This window comes from Trichoplax adhaerens, genomic scaffold (assembly GCF_000150275.1).
Source record: "Trichoplax adhaerens TRIADscaffold_39 genomic scaffold, whole genome shotgun sequence".
NCBI classification, from domain to species: Eukaryota; Metazoa; Placozoa; class Uniplacotomia; order Trichoplacea; family Trichoplacidae; genus Trichoplax; species Trichoplax adhaerens.
In genome coordinates, this window is record NW_002060979.1 from 80,100 (window position 1) to 98,371 (window position 18,272).

Sequence of the window (18,272 nt, forward strand, 5' to 3'; positions counted from 1 at the left end):
ATAGTAGTTTAGAAAGGCTTAACAAAGCCATTGTAATTAGGTTAGACACTTCACACTGCTGCTGCTTAATAATATAGAGCATACCTTTCTTATGCTTTAATAAGCGTTGTCTCTTATAACTCTTCAGGCTAGCAGTTTTACTCTAAATTTAGCAGAAAGCGTCAATATATTTAGTCGATTACACAAAGGCTTTAACGACAAGTTAATATAAATTATGGCTTACATCTAGGCTATATTTTTCCTGGAGCTTATCTCTTATCAGTAATCCTTTCGTGAGTCGTTTCCAACGCTTTAAAATCTGTTCCTCCTTCGCCTGTGCGATACAAAATTTCTATTGTAATAACAAACGACAACAAGACAATGTAAAGAAGTCTTACAAACTAGGTACTCGTATACCTTCCGTATTTGTTGCAATTCTGCCATTTCTTCTTCTCGTACAGCATCTAAAAGTAATTTTTCGAATTCACAGCATACTAGATATCCATTAGTGACCGGATAAACATGCCCACGATGATAGTCCCAACCAGTTACAACTGATACGCAATCAATTTTAAGTTTCTGAGCGATGCGATTTAAATTTGGAATTTTCATATGTACAGTCCCAGGGGGTATCATGTGAGGGAAAAATACCTCTACATTTCCGTATTCGTTCCGAGGCACTTTACCATTCTTAGCACGCGGTGGTCGATATTGCTCGGTTTGCCATAATCCGTATAAATCATTCATCTTGGTAGCTGCACCAATAGCAGCAATTTTATTAGGATTAAATATTCTCGCGGGAACAGATTTAACAGGCTCTTCACCTTTCTTAATTGATCGTCCATGTTTTATAAACCAAGATTCACTAGTATGTAACGTGTATACGCTGTCCCGAGGTAAAACAGCTTCCCCTCGAATTTCTCCAACGGGTTCAGTATCTTCTGGATAAATTACTTCGTACTTTAACAAGTGCCTTCTCAATACATATAATGGATGATTCTTGAAATCAGATATAGTAGTAGGCATTGGTTTACTACGTAGATTCTCTAGTAACTCTTCATCTTCTTTTTTATTTGCCTTTTTATCAGATGGCTCATACGATGCCATTGTCTCATCCCACCACGGCTGATCAGGACGTAACTTACGATTATAAATCAACCATCGGTCAGCATAGCGGCTAGTTAAATCCCTTAATTTTTCATTATCATCAAAGGTAACTACATAGGTCAACGGTTGTGTAGCAGTCTTTTCAACTAAATTTGGTTTGTCAATGCTATTATTTATACACTCTATACAAATCCATCTCTTCTCTGATTTTAGATAAACTTCTATCCAACTATTAACTGGAGATATCAGTTCATTCGATGGCCCATTCTCAGATTCAAAAGCAGCAGCTTTACAGTTTTTTGATTTTGGCTGTTTCTTTAAAATAGTATCCTTGCTTTTCGTAGGTTTTTGTTTTCGCCGAACAATCGACATTTTAAATTTCATTTGCTCAATGAAATCTGAGTCACTAGAATTAGCAAAATCTTCATCCTCACATTCTTCTTTTAAATTCTTTACAGCTGTTTTACACTTTCGCGCCGGTCTTTGAGTTGAATAAAGCTCATCTTCATTTTGAACTTTAACAATCTTCTTTTTAGCACTTTTATTTGGACGTCCACGTCGTTTAGCAGGCGTCTTAATTAACGGTTTTATATTTCGCTCAGTTTCCGAGTCACTCTGTAAGAGGGCAGCAATGTCTAGCTGATCTTCTTTAGGGATTGTTTCGTTTCTACCACTCTTATTAGGTGTACTAGTTTTATCAATATTGATAGAGGAATTTTCCACAATGCTCTACATGTAGTACAATGAATTATGTATAAGCAAGTAGAAAGTTTAGCATATATTGGATACTGTATTTCATATAACGTAAGAAGTATTAAAACTTTGATGTATTCAATCATTGGCAATTAGCGCATACCACATCAGCTTTAACTTCTTTAAATGGAATAGCCTAAGGAAATAAACAATTTCCAAAAAATCAAAAAAAGTAACAGCACCTTGACATATTTACATGTAGATTACAAAATTAGCACGTAATATAACATATCGTCTGTATTGAGACCTTAGCAATACTTAAAAATTAGCTTTACCTTCAGAGAAATGACAAGACGAGTAGGAAGCATAAGTGTTCGAAGTACAGCTATAAAAGCCTAAAGAGAATTCATAACGACTATTGAAACCAATATCGCGAATTACACTATCGAATGAGAATTAGTTATCGCAAGTATGCCATACGTGCACGTAGTCTTGAACAGATAACTTTCTCTTTTCTAATCTTTTAACCAACTCCTAAAAAGTAATACCAATGTAAACAGCACAATTCGTTAAAGATTTTGTCAGTAAACGCAGAAGATATCAGGTTAGGACGTTCGTTTAAATGCAAATTAGTCATGGTTAAAATTATGTAATTACGCTATTTTGGTATCACATATTACATATATATATATATATAATTCAAGCACGTTGGATAATATAGTAACTTGAGTTTATATTCATACTATTACGGATAAACTGTGCATATCCAATGAAATTGATAGCATAATGTTTTACCCCTTGTTTCAAAGCTGGTAATCTGTAATTTCTACTAATTTCAAAAGCACTTCGGAACCAGTTCAAGCAATTGGTTAAATTTATTATATTCCATTTTGCAGACTTTATCACTAGGAATTCGCTAGGAATCATCGACAGAAAGATCGCCTGAGAATAACATCAAAGATGCATATTAAATCTAGCGATAGAAACCACTAGATTGTTGTAAGAATTAATTTAACCTTGACTAGAGGCTCCATAGTTAAACGATTTCTGTGAAATCCACTAGCGATAAGAAGCAAAGCATGTACCTATTGCAGTAACAGTAATTTTTAAAAATTAAGAGCATACAAGTACGTAGGTAGGTCCATAGCTTGCGGAAAATACTAGTGATTACTTCGTATAGCAGTTTTTGCCCACCTTATGTATATTCATACGTAGATCACGACTAAATCTATTGACCATTCGCATAAGATATTTTTGCGCATTATTCTCACTGCAGTAAGAAATTTGATAGAAAAGGGTTCAGAATAAATGAACTACTGACTAATTAAGCAAGTGATGACACAAAGCAAATCAAATATTAATTTCGTACGCTCGTTGTCTCTTCTTAGGCGCTAAATCAATTTCAATTGTCTTTTTTTCCTCTTGGCTAAACGATGGCTCAATCTTATTGCTTATCGAGCTATTTTCGTGAGATTTTTCAATTTCGGTCAAGTCAACTAAATAACATCGAAATATAGATCGAAAAATCGGTATTTAAATCAATTTAAAAAATTTACTCCGTGAGAGGACTAAATCTTTTACACATTAAAAAGACCTTCATGACAACCGTGATCCACATCTTCCCACTCTATATCGCTATCACTCTCGTTTGCAGGATCGTTAACCATTGTACTAGAAGACACGTTGTGTTTATTCGTAGGGTTAATCGGCATCCCTTCGTCGTCTTCATCTGTTAAGTTTGCCCCGGTGGTTGCAGATTGAGCACCCTTACTGTTGCATTTGCGCGCTAAACCAGAACGACCATAAGTGCGCTTTACATTAGTACGGTTTACTTTACGGCTATTCCGCTTCTGTTTTCCATTAGAATTTCTATTATTAAGCGGTATAAAATCATCATCATCAGACAGGTCTGGGTTCAACAATTCCTCTTTATTGTCGGATTGGGGTGTTTCCTCTTCTTGAGTATCACTCAATCGCTTCGGATCCAAGAGAGCCTTCTCTTCTTGCGAAGTAGTTATCAGTTTATTTCTCAAAGATTTAGGCATTCTACCTCGTTTTCTTTGTTTTGCTGGCGAAGTTAATTCCTTTCTACTTTTTCTCGCGTTCGTGACGTTGTCAACATTAAATTCTAATGTTGCTTCATCTTTGTTTTGACCATAGTTGCTCGCATCTTTGCTGTTTTCAACATTAGTCACAGAAGCAGGCAAACTCTGATTGTCTAACTCTGGCTCAGTACAAATTTGCTCCTTACTTTCATCAACTTCGCTATCGCTAGAACTCGCTGATAAAGTACTAGCAACATAGTGAACCTTAACACAACTAAATTTATCATTGAGAGAGTTTGATACATTATCCAGACGCTTCTTTTCCTGTGTAGTTAATACGTTTTCTCTCTTTTTCGAAGATTTACGACGAAAGTATGGAGAATATCGATTTCTCTGTGGACCTCCAGAACGTGTCTTCATAACTGATTATTTCTATTATTTATAAAGCCAGCGTTCAATAAATATCGATAGCACGTATTGTATGTATAATAAATAAGTGGAACTACTGATATTTGAGAATGACGTCAAATATTAAAGTTACACGAAAATTCTTATTTAGGTATTCGCCAGTAAATTGCCTACCTACAATGCTAACAGTCTAGTTTATGCAACAACTTGGAAGATAGCAATGAATTATATGTATATCTGTTTATTTATGTGTCGTAGTTATTTCTAATACTGTAGTCTGTGCAGTAGAGGTATCGTTCATCATTTTATTTCAGTGATTCGAATTTGATTAATAATTTAATAATTATAATTAATAAGCAACGATTCTATCTTGTAACATTGTACGTAGTTAGTTTCTGTAATTACTAGTTAAATATTGAAAGGTATTGAACTCGTGCAATATGAAGCCAAGCTAGCACGCTAGATGTCAAGGAACCGATATGATATTAATATTATTGTTAAATATCGAGATTGCTAGTATAATAATAGTAAAATATACTGCTTTAGCAATCATACAGAATTAGCACCTAAAAAAGCAACATACTATAGTATTCAAATTATGACATCCGCAGCATACAGTGCACGAAGACAATAGAGCAGTACATGACTTACACTATTTACTACAATTGCTGAATTTATTTCTAGATCTCCATATTGTTATGATCGCAGCCTTATCGAGGTTGACCAAGGACTAACATAGGCTCAAAAGGTAAAATTTTGCAAGTAAAGCTGCGTCATCAGTTCTGTCTACAGCATCTAGCTCCCAATAGGTAATTGATTGATTATATCAACAGAAATACTCGTATTGTATATCCCATTTTCCCTTCGATGTTGTATTATAGAGTACTGTCCACAAGACGAAAGATTCTGGGTCGTGTTTGCCAGTCTGTCATTTTCTACCATCTCTCTACTGTACAAGCTCATTTTAGTTATTTCTATCGTGAATAGCTAAATCCTTTGTCGACTATTATTTATTTTGGACGTCACATCACGAAAGGATCACGAAATTTTGGTAGTTTACGTACACTGGAGACTAGTGTGCAGACTATTAAAAACGGTTGATCCGGTTGCACAATGCACATGCGATAGCTCGTTTGAGCTAACTTGCAAACATTTGGCGATGATTAATAAATGTCCACTACAATAGCTCCTGCTGCAACTGCAGAAAGTAGAGCTCATCAATTTTAAACCAGAACTCCTTTCTATACAGTCAAACTAGAGGCATAGATAGAAAAAAAAACACGAGAATATTTACCTGTGCTAGTTATTCGTTGCTAAAAGAGCGAACATATCCAACGTTAGCTTTCCTTCGAGATGTTTTGGTTTCTTCTCTCATCACATGCAGCAAGCCAGCTCAGTTTACGAATTCAGTACAGTACTCTACCGTCAGTACCGTATGGCCACGGTACTGTACACTGTAATCCTGTTCATACTGTACTCTACACTGTACAGTGTACAGTATATTCCTGGACCATTCGCTGAACTTTGAACTGTGCGGAGCAAGCCTGAAACTTGTTCTCTTTAACATGGTGGCGGTAAATTGCCTAGGGGATCCTTCATCATCGCTGTTGATTTTGTTGCATTTGCAACAGTAATGGTGTTCAAGATTGCATTATGTCCCGTAGGTTAGATAGCATGCTGTTGAACATGCAATATATTACAGCATCGGGTACTATGGGATGGTTTTTTTCCGCCTGATCTGGTAAAAGAGGCAAGGAGAAAAGTGACAGAGATAGTAATTTGCAAAAATTGCCTACATGAGTGTGAGCACTTTTCAGTACTGTATATGCGGACTGAGGGATCGGCTAGTTATAATAATAATTGTTAATTGATGGACTTGTATCATGCATCGGACGTGTTTGATCAAATGGGATAATTTAATAATTGAAATCATGCTATGGACTTGCTTAGTCAAAATTGGACAATTCCTGTAAATTCCATTGTAAGATTGAACACTTGAGCCAATCTCCTTAAATCATTCATCGGACAGCACCTTACCAAGTAATGGCCATGGTTTCACTATTAGTCTATTAGTAGGTTAGAAGTATTATCACAATACAAGCAGAATTTTAATATGATATGAAATTCATATATTCGAACAAACTATATTACCGTTTGACTGATATACCATTGCATCTCCTAGAAAATGCTTTCAAAAGATTTAAATTACGCGTAGATTGTCAATAGATTTAGATATTTAGTGGCTGTAATGTGTAATACTAATGGTTTTACTTACTAAAGGTCATCCTCTCGTTGACAGCGAACAGCTAAATGGCTAAGAAATTTCGTTCGGCCAGTTAGCCGATTAACTAGCTAAAAAAATACTTGTCAACAAACACCGGAAAGTGACAAGGTTCGACTAGCTGTAAAAAGGTTTAATTAGTCTCACTCATGTCTCTCATGATGTTAACTGGTATACTAAATCTTGCAATGATTTGTAGTGTCAGATAAAAAAGGACACTTTGGAATTGTACAAAATACCATCTACCCGAGCAGAAATCGGCAATTTCTATACCACAGTGTATTATTGCAGCGAAAGAGCAACATCACTATTAAGATCCCTACCACATCCTATACAGCAAAACATTCAGTATTTCATATATCTATTCTACTTGAAATCGTAGTTGTAGAATCTCAACATTGACACTAAAATAAACTCAAATCACAACACGTATGAATCAGTACAGCACTGTACTAATGTATTTTTTTTTTTTTATTTTCCTCAACGTTTTTACTATTTGGTTCTGTATGAAAAGAATCACAATTTATCAGGATTAATAGATAAATTAATGAAATAATGCAATTATTGATTAAACCCTAGTATATACATATTATATGTCTATGTACGTATATCACCATCGTTGCAGCTCAGATATCATGAAGCCGAGAATTTCTATTCTATTCATCTGCAAATACTGCAATATCAGTATTACAAAATGTAAAATATATCACGTTTGTGTAAATCTTGGTATGTTATTTATAAGCAAAGTAAAATATCGCTGCCTAGTGAGTGATCAGTAGTCTTAAATTTAAAAATGCTGTATCAGTGTTATAAAACTGCATACAGCTATGGAATACTGGAAAAAGAATCGATTTTAATCTTGATTCTTTTTCCAGTAGTCCTTGATACAGAACATATTTTACAGTGATTATATTGTAAATATTTGTTGTATAATTAATTGAACAAAATTGAGCTAGCAGTGTAGTATACTTAATCATGCATACAGCACAGTCAATGCAAAACTAAAAAAAGTGTAATACAAATCCAGCACAATCATACTGCATTTAATTTTTCTTCACCAAAGTAACACCATCACACACAGTCAAGACCACAAATGTAATGCGACTATCATCTTTGACATGGTTATTGAATTCGCGAATAGACGTTAAAGTAGTACTTGTAATTGATTCATCTCCTACTTGACCACTCCATAATGTGTTATCGATAGCAATAACACCACCTTTCCTGATTAATTGCAATGATTTTTCGTAATAGTTGATGTAATTGCTTTTATCTGCATCTATAAAGATAAAATCGTAACTATCCAATTCGTTATTTGCAATTAACTGATCGAGACTTTCGAGTGCTAATCCAATTTTAATGTCGATTTTGTGATCGACGTTAGCTTCTTTCCAGAACGGCCTGCCAATATTAACATACTCTTCACTGACGTCTAAGCCAACTATTTTGGCGTCATCAGGTAGAGCAAATGCCATGCCAAGTGTAGTCAATCCTGTAAAAACGCCTATCAATCCAATATACAGAAGATTACTTAGCAATACTGTTCTTTGACGATATCATACAATAACTGTACTCTACAATACTGCTACTAAAACCATGTTAAAGAGAATTTAAGGTCATGATAGCAACAGATACAAGTTTCAATTTTAGACCTGTCAATATCAAGTATGACAAGATTGAAGTGCACTTGCGAGACTACTGTCTATTAGACTTGTTTGTTTTAGCTGTTTCTAGCCCACTTTCTGTCGATAGTCTAAAAACGGGGCGAAGTGTTCATTTCAATCAAATGACTATCCCTATCACGGAATTATTCAAGATAAATCCTTTACCGATTTCTATGACCTTCTTAGCTTGGATTAAAGGTAGCAAAAACTGAAAGAAAGCCACTTCATCAGCGGAGGCAGCCATTTTCCGCATAGGATGTTTAATTGTTTCATCGAGTAATTTCTGTGATATAGGGTGAATACGATAGCCATTCTTTAATACGTATTTATAAAATGAACAATCTGATGGAAATAGCATTTTCGGTCGATGTGGATAACTGGAAAGCTTTACTATATCCCTGTTTTGCGAATAATGTACACTTGTACAGTAGTTGGCGACTTGGTGTTGATGGAGCTGAAAACTGCATTCGTTGAGCCGGATTGCGAACAGTCAGTTGATATACATCCTTCGTCAATCTTTGTTCTACAAACTGTATCCAATCAGGCAGCTGCTGTGAAAGAAGGAAGCCCTAGGGGGATATAGTACCACCAAATAAAATCAATCAATCAATCAATAATAGTAAAAACAACCTTTACTGTTCTGAGCACAGCGGAAGACGCAGTATTAAGAAGCCCCTGACTACGCGCTATCATTAGCATAGAATACTAGGTACAGTGATAGATAGCACAAATGTCCATGATTGCGGACATCTTTCGTAGTCTATGACCGAGTCTGTGCGTAGTCCAGGAATGAAAACATAAAATCGACGTTTACGAATGGTGCAATGCGGCTCATAGAGGTACAAGAAATTTTTCCTTTTTACCTCTATGATGCAGTGCAGCTCAAAGAGGCACAAGGAATTTTCCCTTTTTACCTCTATGATGCAGTGCAGCTCAAAGAGGCACAAGGAATTTTCCCTTTTTACCTCTATGATGCAGTGCAGCTCATAGAGGTATAAGGAATTTTCCTTTTTACCTCTATGATGCAGTGCAGCTTATAGAGGCACAAGGAATTTTTCCTTTTTACCTCTATGATGCAGTGCAGCTCATAGAGGTACAAGGAATCTTTCCCTTTTTACCTCTATGATGCAGTGCAGCTCATAGAGGTACAGGGAATTTTTCCCTTGTACCTCGATGGTCCATCTACTGAGTTAATGACAATTTTTCCGATTAAAACTTGGGAATCAAGAAATTTGCTTTTGAGATATTATTAGAGTACTCTTGGATATTCGGACAACTGGACCTCCTATCCTCAAAAATGGGGAAAGCGAGGTTGCCGGCCAGACCTGCTGTAACTAACAGTAATATAAAGTAGTCATGGTGTAGTACTGCACTTAATGCTCTGGGTAGACCTCTTCCTTCCACACAAACCTTTCGTCCCTAGGCGGCATCTTTTGGTGAAAAAGGTAAGATCAAGTAAAATTATTCATTCTATTCTTACCGCAAGTTAAGGCCAAATTACAGAAAATTAGTATTATCACTGCCGACACGATGATAATGATCATTGTATCAGCTTCGATAGAGAGGATAATAAATTATCAACAATGTTAACAAATGGAGTGTAAATTGAGAACAAGTTTTGCAACAGTCAAGTCATTGACCAATTTAGAGATCGATTAATCGTTCAATTTACTGCATATATGTTACGGTGAACGTATAGGATAACCGACAAGATGGTGAACGAATAGGCTGACCGGTTATTCTATACGATTACCGATTTCTACACTAACCCTAACATATCCAGTGCAGCAGGTAGCGAATGAGTAAAATCATATTGTAGCGCCACTAGCCATTGATGGTAATTTTGATTACAGTAACATCACAAGGCGGCAATCCTGGCTGACTACATTATTGCGTAGGGTGATAATAAATGCTTAATACAGCATAGTATCATAAAGGTTCTAAATATTTTAAATCTCATATGTTGATGACAAGTCTAGTCGACGTAGGACAATTGATAATAATAATTAACATAATTATATGTAATGTCGATGCAAATGCAACGATCATACATGTACATCTCTACCAAGAACTACTGAAAGGAAAGGAAAAAAAGGGTGACTTAAAACGGCTGTTAGTACAAAATAATGGGGAGGCCTATCATTTTTCCGGCCATTCTACTATACGGTACTAATGAAACTACACAAAACCAACCTTGCAGCTGATTTGAATGTCAATTTGCGGACAGGATAGTATGCCGACATGCGGTACAATTGAAATGACCAGTAAAATAATCGGCCTCCACATTATTAGTATAGTCAACGCTTGTTTTACGCCCTTTTTCTTTCATATTAGCAACCCCTGATCTATAGGTACGTAGAAATAGCATCTGATAATCTTGAGAAGTTGAGACTCCACAATACTCGTAAAAACAAACAGTTGCAAATCACCACCGACAAAGGCAAGATAGACTTTATCTATCGGTAAATTGCACCAACATTTGAATTAATTCTCTGTACTGTATAACAGTAATTACCTTATGAGTGTTTATAGAACCTAAAAAAAGTGGATGGGACTAAAGTTTGTCGTTGTCCAAATACATAAACCACTTCTGGCAGATTTAGTTCGGTAGCAATGTCTGCAGTAAAGTATTATTTACACTTAATAATCACAAGATTTACTTTATATCCTTACCAGTCATCATTTTCACAGTATGATACAAGAAAAAATTCTAAAATACGCGTACATAGCATCAAAAAGAAGTCTATGTTATCATGGTGTTATTCATAGGATGCAATCGATAGTTTCTTTTTTCCGATACGTAAGACAAGGCTTGATGCTTTATGTCAAAGTCTCTGAAGATACTTAACAACAACTGTATTCAGCATACTACAGCACCTGCAATTGCAATTATCATAATTACTGTGTAATTATAGACATCATTAGAGTGTTAAACATACAACTGTAATTTACTGGCAAATTATCGCGTAATCCTTGTGCAACGTGTTCTGTTATTATAGAAAAATATAGGTTGCGAAGCTCGATTAACCGTATATTCCAAGGAAATTTCGAAATGATAATCCCTCCTGAATCTCCAATTTATCAGTATGTATTGAAGTATGGCTTCCGAAAGCATCCAGTGTTGCAACGCTTATGTGACAAATCAGCCGACCATCCACTGGCAATCATGGCTGCAACACCAGATGAAGTTTCCATGATGCAGTTTCTATTGCAATTGATTCATGCAAAGAAGGTTTTAGAAATCGGTAAGAATACTTGCACTGACTTCATTTATAGATTGTAATTTGCAAGTTGAAATCAGTAAAGTTTCCAATGACTTACTTTCGAGCACATATTAGCCTACGTAAAATGGCTACGGCAAAGAGTTTTATAACGCAATCTTTGATCCTGTGTAGTATTCGCTTAATAACTTATATTTGCATAGTTCAATAAAGCTGTTACGTATGATGCTCGTATTTTACATATTTTGCTAAGGGATTGCTTATCAACGCATTAGAATAAAAATACCTCTGATAATTTTACTATCCTTTAATCTTCAATGCCGCATGTTAAAATAACCATCTTAGTGGCTTTAGTCTAGGCTAAATTGTTTACCTGTGAAGATAGTCTTGAAATTTGCTTGCTAATATCCTAAAATAACATACTTATCTAAAATTGTGACTATTAGATGCTCATTATTTGAGATTAATGTAATTTACGTAGTGAGTGTATTGAGACTGTGCTAAGTGTGATATATCTCCTTTTAACACAAGTTAATATCCCTTGCCAAATATTCCTACTACAATAAGCTTCCTTCTACGGCATCATGATGTTGTAGTATTTGATGATGACTATTAATATCCCAGTATAATCACGATGATTTCAAAGCTTTGTTAAATTGTATGAAATACAAGTATGTTGCGTTTTATCGGCAATGGATATTGTGCTTCACTGACAAACACATATTTTCAGGCGAATATAATAGCTTTCTCTTGATTACTTTACAATACGTATAGGTGTGTTTACTGGATACACTACACTTGGAATGGCTCTTGCTTTACCTAGTGATGGTAAAGTAATTGGCTTAGACATTAGCAATGAATTTGTTGATATTGGCAGACCGTTCTGGAAGGAAGCTGGTGTTGATCACAAAATCGATATAAGAATTCGACCAGCTCTTGAAAGCATGGACCAAATGCTTGGCAATAATGAATCTGGTACCTTCGATTTCATATTTATCGATGCAGATAAACCCAATTATATTAACTACTATGAAAAATCACTGCAGTTATTAAGAAAAGATGGTATTATTGCTATCGACAACACAATATGGGGAGGTCGTGTAGCAGATGAGTCTATTAACGATGGCAGTACTACAACCATTCGTAAATTAAATAGTATCATCAAAGACGATGAACGTGTTGAATTTGTCTTGTTAACCGTATCAGATGGTGTAACTTTGATTCGAAAAAAATAGACTATGCTACCTTATTGTCATATCTATGATATCTAAACTAACAATTGATTGCGTTACCAAGAATAATACTAACTGATGATGATGATATACTGGAAACGCTCATTAAAATTATACTGTTAGTATTATTTCTTGTTCAATTCATTTTGTGTTAAAGCCAGAAAGACGCTAAACTATCACTATACTGTACGTATAATGTCTAGTAATCTACTGACACAAAATAAATACGGTGCCGCATTGGTAATTGACCACAATATTGAACCAGCAGCCTTTACCGTAGTAACTGTAAGTATACTATAGATCATTAGGCTCATAGCTTCATGTTTTCATGCTTTTACTCATTCATAGATGTAATGTAATGTTAGTGGCAATTCACGAAATGTTTATGCCTGAAAAAACTACATGATGAAGAGATAGCATTTCTTCATAGTCTGCATAATTCATTGTGAAGAACTGTTACGGCTATAGCACTTTATTATAAAAAACATCTCATAGAAAATGATGCAACGAGTAACGGACTCTTCCTGTGAGCTGGTTGATCTATAATTATAACAATAACTAAATATACAGTATATGTACAATTTGTACATGCGTCGATATTTACATGTCTATAAGATACGTGTACGTTACATCTATGTTAATATATTCAAAAAATATTACATTGGAAACCAAGCAGGCCTGAGATAATTTAGTCAATATTAATTTATTTTAGCATTTTATAATTTCATGGAGGTGTCCCATGGACATAATGCTAATATTACATTAATTATAGTTACTATGGTTAGATTTATTTAATAGACAAGTCTAATAGAATATCATGCTTTTTTAATTCTTATTTCAGGGACATTTCCCATAACGATGTATATATGTTAAGGATTGACCTTAACATATATACACTCGTGATACAATTCCATTATGTTATTTACGCGTATTCCAGTCTATGCTGTATACGTATATATTTTATTACAGGGACGTAATATGTAGCAAATGAGTTTACTTACAGTAATTACCTTAGAGTGGCAAGGCACCGTAACAGGTGAATACGATAGCCATTCTTTAATACATATTTATAAAATGAACAATCTGATGGGAATAGCATTTTCGGTCTATGTGAATAGCTGGAAAGCTTTACTGTATCACTAATTGGTAAATAATGTAGTTGGCTACTGTACTAGGTGTTGATAGGGCTGAGAACTGGATTCGTTGAGCCGGATTGCGATCGGTCAGTCGATACGCCCTTCGTCAATCTTCGTTCTACAAACTGTATCCAATCAAGCAGCTGCTGTGAAAGAAGGAAACCCTAGAGGGATACAGTACCGTGCAATAAAATCAATAAATAATAGTAAAAGAACCTTGGCTGTTCTGAGCACAGCAGAAGATGCCGTAGTAAGAAGCCCCTGACTAGGCGCTATTATTAGCACTTACAGTACACGTCTTACTAGGTACGGTGATAGATAGAGGCCCTGCGAGAATCTGTGATAGATGTACAATTTTCGATGATGGCCGGACATATTTAGTAATCCTATGACTGAGTATGTGCGTAGTCTACGAATGAAAACGTAAAATCGACGTTTACTAATGGTGCAGTGCAGCTCATAGAGGTGCAAGGAATTTTTCCTTTTACCTCTACTAGCTCATTCCCCGCCACCTTGCAGGCGATTGTACTGTTAACACGTTTACCATTATTGAACATTACTCTTAATTTTAATAATAACTTCATAATCGCAGAATGCTATTTCTAATCACAACCAAATTTTACCCCGGGTTGCCGTTTGCGCTAATTCAATACTGTACTATCTAGTCTCTGTTTCTTGTCTAAAGTCATCCTTTGTTAATGCCATTTTTTTGTCATAGAAAGCATGAAGCATGCGGTAAACGCTTTAATTATATAACGAAGGAAGGTGCAGCTACGGAGTGGATGGAAATTTTTTCCGCGTAAACTTGGAATCAGAAATTTGCTTTTGAGATATTATTTTTTTTAACGTTCTCTTGGACAGTCGGACAATTGGACCTCATCTTGTCCAATGGTTAACAGCAACATACAGTAGTCATGATTAGTCATGTAGTCCTCTGGGTATACTGTATCTCTTCATTCCGTACAACCTTTCTACGTGTCCCTAGGCGGTATCTATTGGTGAAAAAAAAAAAGTAAGATCAAGTAAACATTATTCATTATATTCTTACTGCAAATTAAGGCTAAATTGTAGAAAATTAGTACTGTCACTACCGACACTACGATAATGATAATTATCATTGTATCAGCTTAGATAGCGTGATCGAGAGGATAATGAACTATTATCCCATGTTAACAAATGGACTATAAATAGAGAACAGGTTGTGCAGTAGTCAACCCGCTGACCAATTTGGAGATCGACTAATGTATAACACTGTACAGTAGATATATACAGCAGGCAGTGAATGAGGAAAATCATATTGCAACGCCACTATCAATTCAAAGTAATATTAATTACAGTAATATATCACAAGGCAAAACAATTGCCTGGTTGGCTATATTATTGCAAATGCATATTGAGAGTGATTACTGTACAGTATTGTATACTGTAATTAGAAGTTCTCAATATTTAGATATCATACTCTTACTTAGATATCTTAGATATCATACTCTTACTCTTTAAATAATCGCCTTGAAATTGGAGGTACAGACTCCTAGAATAATATATCATCGTCTAAGCTATTTACGCTTAGTATCTGAGTAATCGGGGTTATTATGGCTGGGCCTACTGTACCGCACTGTATACTGTAATTAGAAGTTCTAAATATTTAGATATCATATACGTTGATGACAAGTCTAGTCGACGTATGACAATTAATAATTAATAATTATATGTAATGTCGATGCAAATGCAACTACCATACATCTCTACCTACGACTATTAAAAGGAAAAAAAGAGGGACGTAAAACGGCCGTCAGTACAAAATCATGTGGAGACTTATCATTTTTCCGGCCAATCTACAATTCGGTATTAATGAAACCGTATACCATACTGCACAAAACCAACTTAGCAGCTAATTTGAATGTTAATTTGCGGGCAGGATAGTGTGCCTTTGCAGACATGCGATACAGTTGAAATAACTAGTAAAATAATCAGCCTCTATAGTCAACAATTGTTTTACGCCCCTCTTTCATTTCAGTTTAGTAGTCCCTAATCTATATGGACGTATAAATAGCATTAGAAAATCTTGAGAGGTGGAGACCACTATACTCGTAAAAACGAATAATTACAAATCGCTACCTACAAAGGCAAGATAGACTTTATACTGTACGGAGTATAGGAGTAAATTGCATCAACATCTGAAGTAATCAATTCACTATACTGTATGATGGCAATTAGCTTATTAGCGTTTATAGAACTTTAAAAGAAGTGGATGGGATTAAAGTTTATCGTTCTGAAGGCAATACTGTATACTGTGCGTGGAGAAGTATGGTATATGTCACTTTCGGCAGATTTGGCACAATAGTAATGTCAGCAGTAAAGTACTATTTTGCAGTTAATAATCGTAAAATTGATTCCATATCCTTTACCAGTCATGTTTATTACACTATGATACAAGAAAAATTCTAAAATATGCATATATAGCATCAAAAAGAAGCGTGTATGGGTTATCGTGGTGTTATTTATAGGATAATACTGATAATTTCATTTTTCTGATATGTAAAACAAGGCCTGATATTTTATCACAAACTCTCTGAAGATACTTAACAACAACTGTATTCAGCATACTACAGCACCTGCAATTGCAATTATGATAACTACTGTAAAATTATAGACGTGATTACATTATCAGACATACAACTGTAATTTACTGGAAAATTATTGCATAATCCTTATGCGACATACTTCTGTTGTGTAGAAAAAGACATGTTGCGAAGCTCGATTAACCGTATATTCCAAGGAAATTTCGAAATGCTACTTCCTCCTGAATCTCCAATTTATAAGTATGTAATGAAGTATGGCTTCCGAAAGCATCCGGTGTTGCAACGTTTAGGTGACAAATCAGTTGACCATCCAATGGCAATCATGGCTGCAACACCAGATGAAGTTTCCATGATACAGTTTTTATTACCATTGATTCATGCAAAGAAGGTGTTAGAAATTGGTAAAGAATGCTGACACTAATTTCATTTATAGATCATAATTTGCAATTTAAAAGCAGTAAAGTTTCCAATGATATACTTTCGAGCATATATTAGCTTACGTAAAATAGCTACTGCAAAGAGTTTTGTTACGCAATTTTTAGTCCAGTGTAGTGTTCGCTTAGTAACTTATATTTGCATAGTTCAATAACGCTTCAATGTATTTTATTTGTCATATTTTTCAAAAGGATTGCTAATCAATGCATTAGAATAAAAATACCTCTGATAATTTTACTATCCTCTAATCTTCAATGCCGGATTCTAGAATAATTATTTTAACGACTTTAGTCTAGGCTAAATTGTTTACTTGTGAAGATAGTCATGGAATTCCTTACAGTTTGCTTCCTAATATTCTAAAATAACATACTTGTCTGAAATTGTGACTATCGTATACAATGTAAATGTTATACTAGTGAATTATTATTTGCGATTAATGTAATTTACGTAGTGAGTGTATCGAGACTACATGCAGTATAATATTGTCTTAATTTACAAACAAGTTAATATATCTTGACAGATATTCCCTCTACAATAAGCTTCTTTTCTACGATACCATGATGTTGTAGTATTTGATGATGACTATTAATATCCTAGTATAATCTCGGTAATTTCAAAGCTTTGTTAAATTGTATGAAATACAAGTATGTTAAGTTTTGTAGGCAATGGATATTGTGCTTCATTGACGAACATATATTTCTAGGTGAATATAATAGCTTTCTCTTGATTACTTTACAATATAGGTGTGTTTACTGGATTCACCACACTTGGAATGGCTCTTGCTTTACCTAGTGATGGTAAAGTAATTGGATTAGACATCAGCAATGAATTTGTTGATATTGGCAGACCGTTCTGGAAGGAAGCTGGTGTTGATCACAAAATCGATATAAGAATTCGACCAGCTCTTGAAAGCATGGACCAAATGCTTGGCAATAATGAATCTGGTACCTTTGATTTCATATTTATCGATGCAGATAAACCCAATTATATTAACTACTATGAAAAATCACTGCAGTTATTAAGAAAAGATGGCATTATCGCTGTTGACAACACAATATGGGGAGGTCGTGTAACAGATGAGTCTATTAATGATGTTAAAACTACAACCATTCGTAAATTAAATAGCATCATCAAAGACGATGAACGTGTTGAATTTGTCATGTTAACCGTATCAGATGGTGTAAGTTTGGTTCGAAAAAAATAGACTATGCTACCTTATTGTCATATCTATAAATATCTACACTAACAATTGATTGCGTTACCAATAATATTTAACCGGTGATATATTGATACCATTATAGTATTAGTATTATTTCTAGTTCAATTCATAGTGTGTTAAAGCCAGAAAGATGCTAAACTATCACTATATAATGGCTAGTAATATACTAACACAAAATAAATACGGTGCCGATATATATTGGTAATTGACCACAAATACAGTGTTGAATCAGCAGCTTTTACTGTATTAACTTAACTGTAAGCATACTAT

At 34.8% G+C, this 18,272-nt stretch overlaps 4 protein-coding genes across 4 annotated transcripts; 2 read left to right on the forward strand and 2 right to left on the reverse strand.

Annotated features, from left to right (window-relative positions):
* Window positions 1-232: 232 nt before the first annotated feature.
* On the reverse strand, window positions 233-1,392 carry TRIADDRAFT_2617 (uncharacterized protein; the record flags this gene model as incomplete). Its single annotated transcript, XM_002118188.1, has 2 exons — window positions 233-313; window positions 397-1,392. Coding segments are annotated over 2 exons (1,077 nt in total), but the record flags the coding sequence as incomplete, so codon positions are not given.
* Window positions 1,393-7,556: 6,164 nt separating this feature from the next.
* On the reverse strand, window positions 7,557-8,535 carry TRIADDRAFT_33812 (uncharacterized protein; the record flags this gene model as incomplete). The annotated part of the gene is made up of 2 exons (XM_002118189.1): window positions 7,557-8,017; window positions 8,343-8,535. The coding sequence occupies 2 exons, from the start codon at window positions 8,533-8,535 to the stop codon at window positions 7,557-7,559; spliced, it is 654 nt and encodes a 217-aa protein (XP_002118225.1).
* Window positions 8,536-11,229: 2,694 nt separating this feature from the next.
* Window positions 11,230-12,633, forward strand: TRIADDRAFT_33765 (uncharacterized protein; the record flags this gene model as incomplete). Its single annotated transcript, XM_002118168.1, has 2 exons — window positions 11,230-11,422; window positions 12,173-12,633. 2 exons carry the CDS (start codon window positions 11,230-11,232, stop codon window positions 12,631-12,633), a joined length of 654 nt encoding a protein of 217 aa, XP_002118204.1.
* A 3,923-nt stretch (window positions 12,634-16,556) lies between these two features.
* Window positions 16,557-17,987, forward strand: TRIADDRAFT_33799 (expressed hypothetical protein; the record flags this gene model as incomplete). The annotated part of the gene is made up of 2 exons (XM_002118169.1): window positions 16,557-16,749; window positions 17,527-17,987. The coding sequence occupies 2 exons, from the start codon at window positions 16,557-16,559 to the stop codon at window positions 17,985-17,987; spliced, it is 654 nt and encodes a 217-aa protein (XP_002118205.1).
* Window positions 17,988-18,272: the final 285 nt, after the last annotated feature.